This window comes from Solea solea, chromosome 3 (genome assembly GCF_958295425.1).
Source record: "Solea solea chromosome 3, fSolSol10.1, whole genome shotgun sequence".
Classification (NCBI taxonomy): domain Eukaryota; kingdom Metazoa; phylum Chordata; class Actinopteri; order Pleuronectiformes; family Soleidae; genus Solea; species Solea solea.
In genome coordinates, this window is record NC_081136.1 from 5,665,528 (window position 1) to 5,678,790 (window position 13,263).

The 13,263-nt window shown below is 40.4% G+C and overlaps 1 protein-coding gene across 1 annotated transcript; it reads left to right on the forward strand.

Moving 5' to 3' along the window:
* The first annotated feature begins 360 nt into the window (after positions 1–360).
* sf3b2 (splicing factor 3b, subunit 2) lies at positions 361–11,356 on the forward strand. Its single transcript, XM_058626103.1, has 21 exons — positions 361–529; positions 954–1,000; positions 2,021–2,071; positions 2,379–2,609; positions 3,514–3,607; positions 4,031–4,125; positions 4,259–4,367; positions 4,460–4,563; positions 5,518–5,766; positions 5,861–5,983; positions 6,067–6,147; positions 6,672–6,899; positions 6,992–7,141; positions 7,542–7,631; positions 8,053–8,160; positions 8,263–8,370; positions 8,737–8,879; positions 9,359–9,460; positions 9,736–9,835; positions 9,951–10,142; positions 11,027–11,356. Exons 1-21 carry the CDS (start codon positions 400–402, stop codon positions 11,096–11,098), a joined length of 2,607 nt encoding a protein of 868 aa, XP_058482086.1. The 5' UTR covers positions 361–399; the 3' UTR covers positions 11,099–11,356.
* Positions 11,357–13,263: the final 1,907 nt, after the last annotated feature.

The window sequence follows — 13,263 nt, forward strand, 5'->3', positions numbered from 1 at the left end:
GTTAAATTGTTCAATTTAACTGGTAAATCAACACGGACACAAAAGTCACTACATGACCACAAAAGTCACTACACAAACACAAAAGACACGACATACACACACACAGAATAATAATAATGTGGTAGAATGTATGTAAGAAGTTATTGGTGTGTGTTCTAAGTGTAGTAATCAAGTACAATCAAATCAAAGTTACACAAAACCTTAAAAAATCTAAAAGGTTTAACACCGCCATCTTGAGGTTTAATTTAGCAACTGCGTGACTTCAGTCCCTTGTCCCTGTTTGACTTCACGTCCCAGCGTGCAGTGCGGCTTTACCCGTCATGCCTCTCGTTCTCACTCTCGTCTCGCGTGTCATCGGCCTTCCGCTGCCGCCGTTTGTTTCATTCACAGAATTGCAACATGGCCTCCGATGGACCACCGGGAACCGAGTCTCTCCCGTCCGATTTAGGGAAGGCTATCGCGTCCCTGAACGCATGGAGCAACCCGGAGCTCCAGGCTAAGCTGGCGGAGATGGGGGCGCCCACAATGGGTCAGTCAAAGTCGAGGAAATACGCAGAGTAGTGGAGTAAAGTGATGTGTTTAGCGAACAGTAGCTAGCCAGATGCTAGCGAGCACTTCGTTATACTTGCGTTGCACTGAGCTAAAGCTAAATCTCTGTATACTCTTCCATGTACACGCACATACATGTTCATGTTATGCAGATTATTATATTATATTTAAATACATTATATTTAAACATTGTGATTTGTTTAAAGCAACACTATGTTTTTAAGTGTATAGTTGGCACTTTGGTGGGTTCTGCTAGCCCAAAACTATCTTTTGGCTTAGTTTAATACTCTTCTAGAATCTTTTATTTGTCAATTTTTCTGTCATTTTGCTTCATGAGAAGACAGCTATTGTGTTATTGTGTGTTTTAGTAATCTTAAAAGTTGTTTGTATGTTCTTTTATTTAGGTCCCAGAGAGGAGCTCATTGACAGACTGAAAGGTTACATGATGCAGGTAAATATGTCCTCCATGCTTATAGTTTTGTCTATGAAATCTTGGTTTCTAAGCAATTATGTCGTGTTAGGATGCCAGAGCGGAACATAAAAATGGCCAGAGAGTGACAATTATGTTAAAGTAGTGAACAATTTATTACACTTTACAGTGTAAAGTGACCATGCTTGTGAGAATATATGCACAAAAGAATTCAGGGTGAACCCCGGCTAAAATAACAAATGTAAATGTAGCCTATCAAACGCACACTAATCCTGACCTCCATAGCCAGGTAAACAGGAGAAAAGTGGAGTTCCAAACAAAAATGGCAATTCACCCCTACTGCGCCGTGACTCGACACACAAATGTAATTTACAATAATATTTACAGTTAGCACACAGATCTCTGTCGGATTAAACTATGCCACAATTTCATCCCTCGACTCTACTTCTGGGAGAGCGCCTTTATGCCTCCAGGCACAAGCCAATCCCCGGTCTTCTCCTGTCACCAAATCTGGATAAAGAACACACCGGCGCGGTCCCGTTATTCCTGTGAATGTTCTTCTGCCGTTTTTGATCAAATGAAACCTTTAAAAACTAGAGAAAAGCACTATTACAAGAGCTAATCACTTCAATTTCTTCAGTTGTTTTGAAAAATGTTAATAATGTTCCAATAGTGTAAGAGTGCTTTTGATCATTCATCTCCATCAATCAATCAAATGATTAATTTATATTGTGCTTTTAATGCAAAGTTCTGCAACTCACGAGTCCCTCACAGGACAAAACAAAGAACCCACCCTCCTATTGCCCCTCCTTATTCACACGTATTCAACAATTATAGCAGAAATGAGCAAATAAAAATTAAACATCTCAACAACCACTTGATGAAGAAAGACCAGAGACTGAAAATACCTAAGAATGAACAAGAAACATCAGGATAAAAATAAGTAATTCAGCTAATAACATGATATACTGGTGAAGTGCAATGGACTAAATAATATAAATAAACAGTTTGTTATGAATGTTTGTTTCTCTCTCTCTCCAGACTGGGATCCCCCTCAGCAAACACAGTGACGACAAGCCAGTGGGTTTGCAGGTAAAACCTCGTATTACATCACTGTAATCTTAACAATAATACGTAATATTCATAAACTGATTCATCAAAATAGTCGACAAATAGTTGTTTCAGCCCTAATTAAAACTGACCCAATTTAGTTTGTGGACAAACCAAGAAACAACACATTTATTTGAACATTTTATGGACTGGATTAATTGAAGAAACTAAATTGACAGATTAATCGATTATGATTATAATCAGCATTTGCAGCCCTAAAATCTTTTATTAAATCCCCTCCTCACAGAGACAGACACGCGTCCTCATGCCTGTTATTTTTCCCCCTCAGATGACCGGTATGCCTCCTATGCCCCCGATGCCCATGCCGCCCATGCCTCCCGGTATGGGCATGCTCCAGGCTATGAGCATGATGCCGGGCGGGCCGCCTCCCCCTGGCATCCACATGGGCATGGAGCCGCCCGGTATGCCCCCACCCAACATGTCCCAGGATGACGAGCTGAAGATGGCTCAGCAGAGAGCAGCCATGGTGCTGCAGCAGGAGGAGCGGGCCAAGCAGCATGTCAGTTCACTCACTGTGTTTACTGATTCTATGTCTTCGTTGGGGAGTGTAGTTTCAGTCTAAATGGCATTTTTAAAGGTTAATCAGTGACAGACTTGTAGAGTGAATGTGCAAAATACCAAGATGACACAAAATGCCGTTTAAATAATGAGTAAAGTAAACCAACAAAAACAAACTAAATATATAGAATAGTTCACAACAAAAATTTACCTTTTCCAAACTATTCCCGTTAAATTTTTGCTCATTTTTATTTTACACTTAAACACGTTTAGTTACGGAGCAAGAATTATTGTGTTGGCTTTTTGAGTCTACTGTACATACAATGCACTATAAAAATACTGACATGAGCTATAAATATAATAAAATACACTTGCAGGGGCTGCAGTATTGTTATCGGAGATTTTTCAGTTTCATAAATTAAGTGGAGGGAGCTGCACTTGCAGTGTTTTGGGCGACAGACGTTACAGACTGGGGCTTTTCGTACCAAAATAACAGGCCCCAACTGTTCCATTTTTCAGTACCCTTCCCTTGGGGTACCACAGTAATGGTGCGCTACGTTGTTTAATGGCGTCATTTGTTTTTGGCGCACGGGTACGATGTCACACTACCTATCTCGTGGTCATTGGACACAACGTTCACTCTGCCCACTGAGTTAAGGTACTCTTCTCAGTCGAAACGCGAGCCTGACAGAGGGACATGATCTTCTGGAGCAGAAGTTCATGGGATAAAATAGTCAACCTTTTTTGATCAGCACGTGTAGTTATCTGGTTGAAACAACTTTAAAAACAAATGGATAGGGGTTGGCATATTTCTTTCTTCTCTAATAATGTAGAGCAATATACTCTTCAGACCAGTTGAGGCAGCCTTGTTTCTTTTTCTTGAATCTCACTTGTCGTGTTATCAGGCTGCCGCGATGATGGAACATGAGCGTCAGCAGGAGATGGCTAAGATGCAGGGTGTGGGGCCCGGGACCATGCCTCCTGTCAACATGGTCAGAGGTACGTTAATGACGTAGAAATTCAATGTAAATGTCACATTTTTTATAATTTCCCCCGCATATTAATTAACCACACCTGTCCTGTACTATCTCTGATGTCTTTTAGCATCTTAAAAGGGTATATTTTCTGCTTTCTTTACTCTAAATAGCAAAGATATCCTTTTAACTGAACATTTTTTATTTATTCTGACATTTAGGGGAACTACAACTAATCCATTGTGGAAATAAATGTCAGTGACAGCCCTAAAATACGTCTATAAATTGAACCTGCAAATTAAATAACTTATATTTATGATAAAGTAGAGTAAAGAAGTGGTATAAGCTTCATGTTTCATGTTTTTTCAGTAAAAATAGGGTTGTTCTTTTCTCTGTTTAAGACACAGTTTTGGAAATGAAAAAAAATACAAACTTTATCACTACATAGGTTTAGATCCTCGTGGGCCGCTGCCCCCTGGTGTGAGTATGCTGCCACTGCAGAAGCAGAGAGTGCCACCTCCTCCAGGAGAAGACAACAGAGAGGTGACCATTCCATTTTTCTTTATATTTATTATTAGCTTCAAAAAAGGATTTTCTTTATTTTGCTGTAATTGTTCCATTGTAAAAACATTAAGAATGCAGAATAGTCACCCCTTTTTTTTTGCTTGTATTCCAGATGTGGCAGAATGACGAGGTGAGCCTCAGTGGCCCGAAGATCCCTCAGGCTTTGGAGAAAATCCTCCAGCTGAAGGAGATCAGGCAGGAGCAGCTCACAGACCCCACGGGTCAGTAATGTCAGACTCTTCCTGGATCTATTGTTTGTTTTGTTTTACTTTTCTGATTAATATGTCATTTTATTTTGTCCTCTTTCAAAAAGGGGTTGAAGATGATGACGAGGGAGGAGACATGGACGCCATCAACTCCTCTGGTCCAGTCATGTCTGAGACGGAAGACGACGACAGTCAGATGTCCAAAAAAGACGTAAGTGTTTCTCTTAAAGTAACTCGTCAGGAACGTCAGTTGATTTTTGGGGCCCAAATGAGCATTTGAGAAATCTTGGATACTTGATGTATATTTAATTGCTATCGCAAATATCTCTGCTATATCAAATCAGTTTGATTCAGATTCACACGGTCCTGATTTAATTTAATATCTATTCAGTTCCTCTGAACTTTGCTGAGAGATTTCAGACGCCCAACGTTTTTAATTCAACTATAAATGCAAGGAACACCTGTCCGTCTGTTTATCACATAACTGCGCAACAGTTCACTTGACAGGCTTCAAACTTGGCACTTGAGGCCACCGGTGTGTACATTGCCGACTTTGCCGCCGTTTGGATGAGAATCACAAGAGATAGCGGTAGAAATTTGGCAGGTATTATCGCTTAAAGAGCCTCTGCCACACGCTCTTGCACAGCACGTTTATATAAAATCTTTATTTGTATAAATGCAATTTTATTTCATATGACCACACATAGTTGTAGTTATAGCTAAAAATCCTAACCCGAACCTTAAATTTTAGAATAAACAGCCTACAAAGGCCATCAGAAATTTAAATGTAATTCACAAGGTGTCCAGCAGAGGGTGCTGCGAGCACAGCTTGGCCTACATCCGTGCTCTCTTTGCTCAACAGTGATGGTGTGTTTTTTCACGGTGAAAATGGTGGACACTAAGAGACATAGCTGTCTTCTTGAGCGGACAATAGCAACGCTAAAACATGTGGAAACATCAGGAGATAAGAGAATGAGGTCAAGTCTCGTGTGATTGTGACAGTCTCGCGGGATTTGAGAAGACGACACAGGGACATCCGTCATTTTATGAATCCGTATTGGATCTCCGAAACAAAAATGTACATAATCAGAAGATTAGCAGGTGCGCGTTGTGTTATTGGAAGTCCAGTTTGTTAACTAAACTGTATAAAATTGGTCGTACTCAGAAAAACCGCAGACGCAGGAACCGTAAGAAGAAGAGCAAGAAGAAGCGGGCTCAGGAGAAGAAGGAACAGGTGGAGCAGGAACAGCAGAAGGAGAAGGAGAACGGTGAGAAAGAGAAGGAGAAAGACAAAGACAAGGAGAAGGAGAAGGAGAAGAAGGAGCCAGAGGTGGAGATTGAGTATGTGACAGACGAGCCAGAGATCTACGACCCCAACTACATCTTCTTCAAGAGGATCTTTGAGGCTTTCAAGGTAAGAGACGTGTTTTTGCAGAAGAGGAAGGAATGTTTTCATTGATGGTCCATTTTTTTTAAGACACTTGTTTTTCCTCTCTCTTTGTTTCCAGCTGACGGATGATGTTAAGAAAGAGAAGGAGAAGGAGCCGGAGAAGGCGGAAAAGCAGGAGACACTGGTGTTCAGGAAGAAGGGATTTGAGGAGGAGAGGAAAGACAGCGACGACAGTGACGAGGTTCGACGCCTTCCAGGGAGAGCACAAATAAAAGCATTTTTAAAAGATGTTAAATTTAATTTTTACATATTTTTCGCGAACAGGAAATCAGACCAGATGTACCGAAACTGTCCAAGAAGAAGCTGAGGAGGATGAACAGACTGACTGTGGCCGAACTCAAGCAGGTAAATCCAGGGTGCGAAGGCACGAGACAAAATTCTGGAGAGTCTGCAAACATGTTGTATCTTATCTAAAACGTAACATTTAAAAAGTGTTTTTATATGTCAATAAACAGACCCTTAGGCATTATGGCAAGAGATTAAGATGAAAATAGTCAAAATCCAAAGTCAGTGACTCTTATTTTGAAAGCCAGGTGGTAGGGAAACTACTGAAACCAAAGATGAATATGTATTTTAAAATTACAAATGTGTATTTTATGAAGTATAACTTGTGTAACTAACAAAATGTGTATATTTTACAAAAACAACAGTTATCGAAATTTGTGTGGAGAAGATCTTCACTTGACACATCAGGGGGCATTTCACAACATTAAAAGCTCAATCTAAGAGCGTGTGTTTATATAAATGTTGTTTTTACATCTCTATTCTTATATATTCCTGCTCTTTTGCACGCGACAGCCACGAAATGTCAGGTTAGTCTTTCTACAGTGTCTAAATCAGATGTCCATTATCATTTCTGGTCCCACCAGCTTGTGGCCCGTCCAGATGTCGTGGAGATGCACGACGTCACCGCCCAGGAGCCCAAACTTCTCGTCCACCTCAAGGCCACCAGGAACACGGTGCCAGTGCCTCGACATTGGTGCTTCAAGAGGAAGTATCTGCAGGGCAAGAGGGGTATCGAGAAGCCTCCATTTGAGCTGCCAGAGTTCATCAAGAGGACGGGAATCCAGGAGATGAGGGAGGCTCTGCAGGAGAAGGTGGGTTTCAGAAATTCTCATCAGCCGTCCTGTCTTCTGTAGGGTCAGTAAAATACCAACATGTAACTGCTTGTTCTTCTTTCTGTGTACAGGAGGACGCCAAAACCATGAAGACCAAAATGAGAGAGAAGGTTCGTCCCAAGATGGGGAAGATCGATATCGACTACCAGAAGCTCCATGACGCTTTCTTCAAATGGCAAATCAAACCCAAACTCACCATCCACGGAGACCTCTACTACGAGGTACCATGTTCTTGAAGTGTTTAATCCAGGGGTCTCAAACTCAGATTAGCTGAGCTTTAGTCTGGTCAGGAGGGGGAAAATGTCCCAACTATTTGGGGAGAACAACTGTTGAGTAGTGTTTGTGAGATTAAGTTTAACATTATATCATGATAATCTGTCATGACATCGCAATAACAATATTTATGAAAAAAACTTTAAATGATTGAAACGATGATTATTAATCAAAGCAGCTAATGTAAATGCTTTTTTGAATTTCTTCTACATTCAAGTTTTTGTTTTTTAATGTAGTGTAATAGGATACACTCAAAAAACTGAGAACTGAAACCATCAAGTCCTTCTGCAAAAAATAAATAAAAAAAATCCTCTAACAAACCTTCTGTGTGTGTCTGTGTGTCCACAGGGTAAAGAGTTTGAGACTCGTCTGAAAGAGAAGAAGCCCGGTGATCTGTCTGACGAGCTGCGTATCGCTCTGGGAATGCCAGTCGGACCTGTGAGTTCCACATCAACACATTATTAATATTATTGCTGTTGTCATAATTCCCTCTGAAGTGACTGAGCTAAAAAAAAAAAAAATCTTTGAATTTTAATGCAGTTTTTCTACAAAAACACCAAAAATATGACTTTTTTCAGTTTATCTTGACGAGTACAGGCTCCAGTGCTTTGAGCTGTCACTTGTCTTATTGCTGTCCTCTTGTTTTGCCTGCTGAAATTCATCTCCTCCCATAAATACATGAACACACTAACAAGAGGATGAACACGGCTGCTGTTATCATGACATGGCACTTAAAAAAAACAACTAAATATCTTTTGTTTTGTTTTTTTGGAGGGGCGGAAAAAAGCTCCTGTAGCAGCTGAAGAAAGCCAAAAAAACGTGGGATTATTGAAATGATGTTGTCTATTCTTTTCCCCAGAATGCTCACAAGGTTCCTCCTCCCTGGCTGATCGCCATGCAGCGGTACGGGCCTCCTCCTTCCTACCCCAACCTCAAGATCCCTGGACTCAACTCCCCAATTCCAGACGTAATAACACAGATAACATAGTCTCCTTTTTTTGGTCGGAATTAAATTTAAAAAGCTGTTCTCATTCTCACCTTCATGCTCCTCTTCCTCTCTGCGCATCAGAACTGTACATTCGGCTACCACGCTGGAGGCTGGGGGAAACCGCCCGTAGACGAAATGGGCAAACCGCTTTACGGTGACGTGTTTGGTACCAACGCCTCAGACTTCCAGGTAACGAAACACTTTGAGTTTCAACTCTCTTAACTCATTAAACAGCTTCCTATTACCGTATAAGTAATAGTAGTATATAGTAGTATAAGTGAATAAATCACATAAATAACAGTTGAAAGGTACCCAAAGCACAGTGAAAAGTTTATGATTGTAATTTAAGATGTGAGAAATTTTATTATAAACTGTTAAAACAGTTTGATCCATAAATATGAGAGTCTTGTTTTGTCCATAAACCATAAATATTCAGTTTTAATGACTCCTTTTGTTGTAGAGGGCAAAGAAACGACAGGTTTTGCACCCAGTTTCAAATGTTTTGACTATGTTTTATGGTTTAGCTGACAAATATGTATGTGTGTGTGTGTTCAGGCCAAAGCAGAGGAGGAGGAGGTGGACCACTCTACGTGGGGAGAGCTGGAGCCTTCGGACGAGGAGTCGTCGGAGGAAGAGGAGGAGGAGGAGAGCGATGAGGAGAAACCCGACGAAACCGGTTTCTTCACGCCAGCAGACAGGTACTTGAAATGCAAATTAAAACCTTTTTTTTTTTTTTGTTACAATCTCATCAATGCAGAAACTCACAGTAATGAAGTTATGAGCATATTGTACCGTATCATCTCGGGATCAAATGAAGATGTGAATTTGTGTGTTTAACCTCTACGAGTGATTATCCAGAGGTTTTGAGTCAAACGTAACATGTCCATAATGTAACAGCAATCTCATAACATGTCTGTAATGTTGCATGTGACGGGTTCGTGGTGTGACATTACATGTCCATAACATTACGTAGAATGACAATGTCCATTACGTAACCTAGCATAACATGTCCATAACATAATGTAACATGTCCAGAACTTAACGTAACATGTCCGTAACTTAGCGTAACATGTCTGTACAAAAGATGCATAGCGGTGTAACACGTACGTAATTTAACACATAATTTAACATAACACGTATACATGTCCAAAACCTAACGTGATTTCCTGTCCTTCAGTGGACTCATCACTCCTGGAGGTTTCTCGTCAGTTCCCGCCGGCATGGAGACTCCGGAGCTGATCGAGCTGAGGAAGAAGAAGATCGAGGAAGCCATGGACGGGTGAGTGTCCCTCTCTGCACCGACACAGCTGGGATTCTGGTTTAATAAATGTTTGATTTCTACACCTTTGTCTCAACAAACATGTTAATATATTAACATTTTTGAAATATTTTGAGAAATGAATTAAACATAATGATAAAATCAGTTATTGAAGTGACGCTTTTGAAAACATCCGGATTTCCTCCTAAAACATGTCGAAATGGTTGCCGTGCAAAAGGATCCATTATAGATATTTTATAGGGTGAAGTATTAAAGATTTTCTCTTGTCGCTACAGAAATGAGACGCCACAGCTGTACACGGTTCTTCCTGAGAGAAGAACTGGCCCCGTAGGAGCAGCGATGATGGCCTCGACACACATCTACGAAATGTCCGCGGTAAGACGACTCATCACAAGCTCGATGCATGAAATTTGATTTTCTCAACAGAAGAGAAAAATCATGAATGTTTGTAACGATCCTTTCTCCCCCCCCACCATTTCGCTTTCATTAGTCTATGGCGGCTCGTAAAGCTGGCGGAGGGCAGGAGTCGCAGGGCGTGGAGGTGGCGCTGGCGCCCGAGGAGCTGGAGCTGGACCCGATGGCCATGACCCAGAAGTACGAGGAGCACGTGAGGGAACAGCAGGCGCAGGTGGAGAAGGAGGACTTCAGTGACATGGTGGCCGAGCACGCTGCCAAACAGAAGGTACAGCGATGTTTGTTGTGTGTTGTGTTCAGTGTCATTGTCGCAAATTGTAAACCCCGGTACTTAACAGAAATACTAGATCAACTCCCTTAAATCAGTTATTTGTACATGTTTACACATCCATCTTTCAGTCACATTTGTACCCCTTATTATTTAAAAAAAGCTATTTTAATATATAAAACTTGTTTTTTTTTGTTTTCTAATGTTTAATATTGAGAATATATATTATTTGTGTTGTAAAAGTATTTTATTTTCAATATTTTGTGTTATTTGTTGTCAATCAATAGTTGTAAACGGGCCAAAAGAACTCTTCGTCAATTATCGGCCGTATAAAAAAAAGTGTTATCGGTCGAACTCTCTTCCCTTTAAGAGACCAATACCTGACTAATGCCATGTCCAGATGGACGTAAACACGGCATCATTTCAGGAAATATCCCCGTCCACACGGAACTCCCTGAAACAACTCAAAACGACTGCAGTACATATGCCGCTACACCAAAAAACTTTTTTCACCCCCGTGTGTGAGATCTCTTAAGACAGGACGTCTTCTAGTCATATCTAGCGTCTTTTCAGACTGACTTTAGTTACTTTTCATTGGCAGTAGTTGGTAAAAACCTGTCAAAACAATCTCCAAACACAAGACAACGAATGACAGTGCAAGAGCGAGGTGGGAATATGATGTCATTATTTCCTAAAGTAGTGTATTCTTTGAGGCTGACACAAACCAGCTGGTCATGTGATTAACAGACAATGTTGTGTGTAGGAAACAAAGGAAAGTGTTTGAACAGTGTGGTCTTTTTTTTTTTCTTTTGTCTTGTGGTGATATTTGAATATTAATCGTCCGTCCTTTCTCTCCCCCACACACACACCTCGTCTCCGTGCAGCAAAAGAAGAGGAAGGCGCAGCCACAGGACACGCGAAGCGGCGCCAAGAAATACAAGGAGTTCAAGTTCTAGAGCAGAAACAGCCGAGACAGCGCACGCGCTGCGAGAGAATGAACCCCGGCAGGAAGTGAAAGAGGAAGTCCCCACACTCGGATTTTAACTTCAGAGGATGCAGACTGCAACACCGGTCAACCCAGACCAGTAAATACATGTTTTGTTCCTTTTTTTAAAAACAGCCATAATGATGCGTGACACATTTTCATCTGTTGTGGTTATAGTTTCACTGTTTTTTTTTCCTGTTTTTGTAAATAAATGAAGTGATGACAAGAATTTTAAAGTCCTAGTTTTATTTATTTTATATTCCAGTTCATAAGTTCACAAGTAGTGTCGATAAACATTAACTTAAATGAGAATATCGTGCGCCAGAGTGTTTGCCAAGTCTAAGTTGACTAATCCTGTCACAAGTTGAAGAACTGTGCTGAGAGAAAAAAAGGAAAAGAGAAACTTTCACTTCACACTTGATTTACCGGTACTTCAAATATAGGTCTCTTTAACACCTAAGCCTCAAAATGTCTGTCTGGCCTTTTATTTTGCTTATTGTTCCCATAAAAAGGACCAGAAAATGTCCTGTGTGTAAGTGCTTTTGCCCAGAATAACTGTCATTATCTGGCAGTTATTTACAATTTACTGCATGTTAAAATAGTGTATCAACTATTCAAAACACTGCAGTTGAACACAACAGATTTTGTGTGTTAAATTTGGCCAAAAAATTTAAACTATGTACAGGCATTTGTCCAAAGATGCGGATTCGCCAGCTTCCTGAAAGCGTGCAAGTGAAATTACTGCAATAACTACACGCCGCCTTTGACGTGCAACTTTCCGATAGTAATTGCGGTAATGCAAAGTGCGCTCGGTGTCACAGGGTTATTAATGTTCTTTTACCATGAAAATGAGTTCACACTATAGAATTACTGTCGCACAGTTGTTGGGTCAGATTTCAGTCAAGAGTGTAAACAAAAATGAGACAAAAAAGAGCCTTTGTCTTTTTTATTAATCTGAAAAATGTAAAGAATTTGCAGAGTTGTTGGATTTATTTTCTGACATTATCGTAAATTGGCTTTTGCTGCATTGTTGCCAAACACCTTGACTCTTGTATTTTTTTTAAAAAATTTTGTTCAACTCCTATTCATCGTTTCTCTGGGGTTTTAAGTTGCTGCACTAATTTTCTACAATCTCTGCTGGTTGCCTGGCAACTACTCAGCCATAAGAAATAGTCTCAGATTAAGAAGACGCTACGTAATCCCTGGATTGTGTTAAACGACAGATTTATTTGTAAAACGCTGCTCACAGGCCATGTCAGGTCTTCATCCAAATGGGTTGCTGTGGCAACGCTGATGTCATCCCCCCCTCACACACAACGACCATGCCTCAGACTCCCAGTAAATCAATAATAATGATGACTCGTTAATTCTTGGAAATGAGCAAACGACTTTGCTGTTAACTGTTGCCTTTTTTATTCCCCTGCTTCGGGGAAGTGCAGGTGACGTCTCTGCAGTGAGGGGGCAGCAGAGGACGTGCCAGTCACCTGAGTGTGGGAGGCACAGTGACCTAAATAGCTGTAGCTGCCGCTTGTTGACTCAGTCAGGAGTGCACACACACATGCTCACATTCACATAAAAAGGCCTCTAATACTCTTAAGTGCAGCGAGGGGTTTTGTGTCACATGATGAAGATGACATCATCTTGTGTCATAGACCTAGTCACCTCGAGGCCAATCCAATTTATCAAATCAAATTTTAAGTCTTGATGTATGTAGATTAGCAGGGCCGGGAATCGAACCAATAGCTTGGAAGTTGATCAACTCTACGGCTAAATTAAGATTAATATATTCATTATATTAAATAAAATAGGGCTGGAATCACAATCGAGTACTTGTTCGGTCCAGAAAATGTCAATCAGTGTTTCCCAAATCTCAAAATGACCATGTTCTAATTTTTCCACAAACAAAATAATAAGTAAAAAAAAAATCTGTTTTCATGATTCCTTTGTTATGTGGAGCAAAGAAACCAGAAATTCACAACTAAAAAAGACTCAAACCAATCCAATCACCCATCAAAATAGTTGACAATTAATTGAGTAATTGATTATTAATCAATTAATCACTGCAATAAAATAACAAATAGTTGCAGTAATCCTGGAATTTTCAAAATATTGCAAACATAGAACACGTAATCGTCA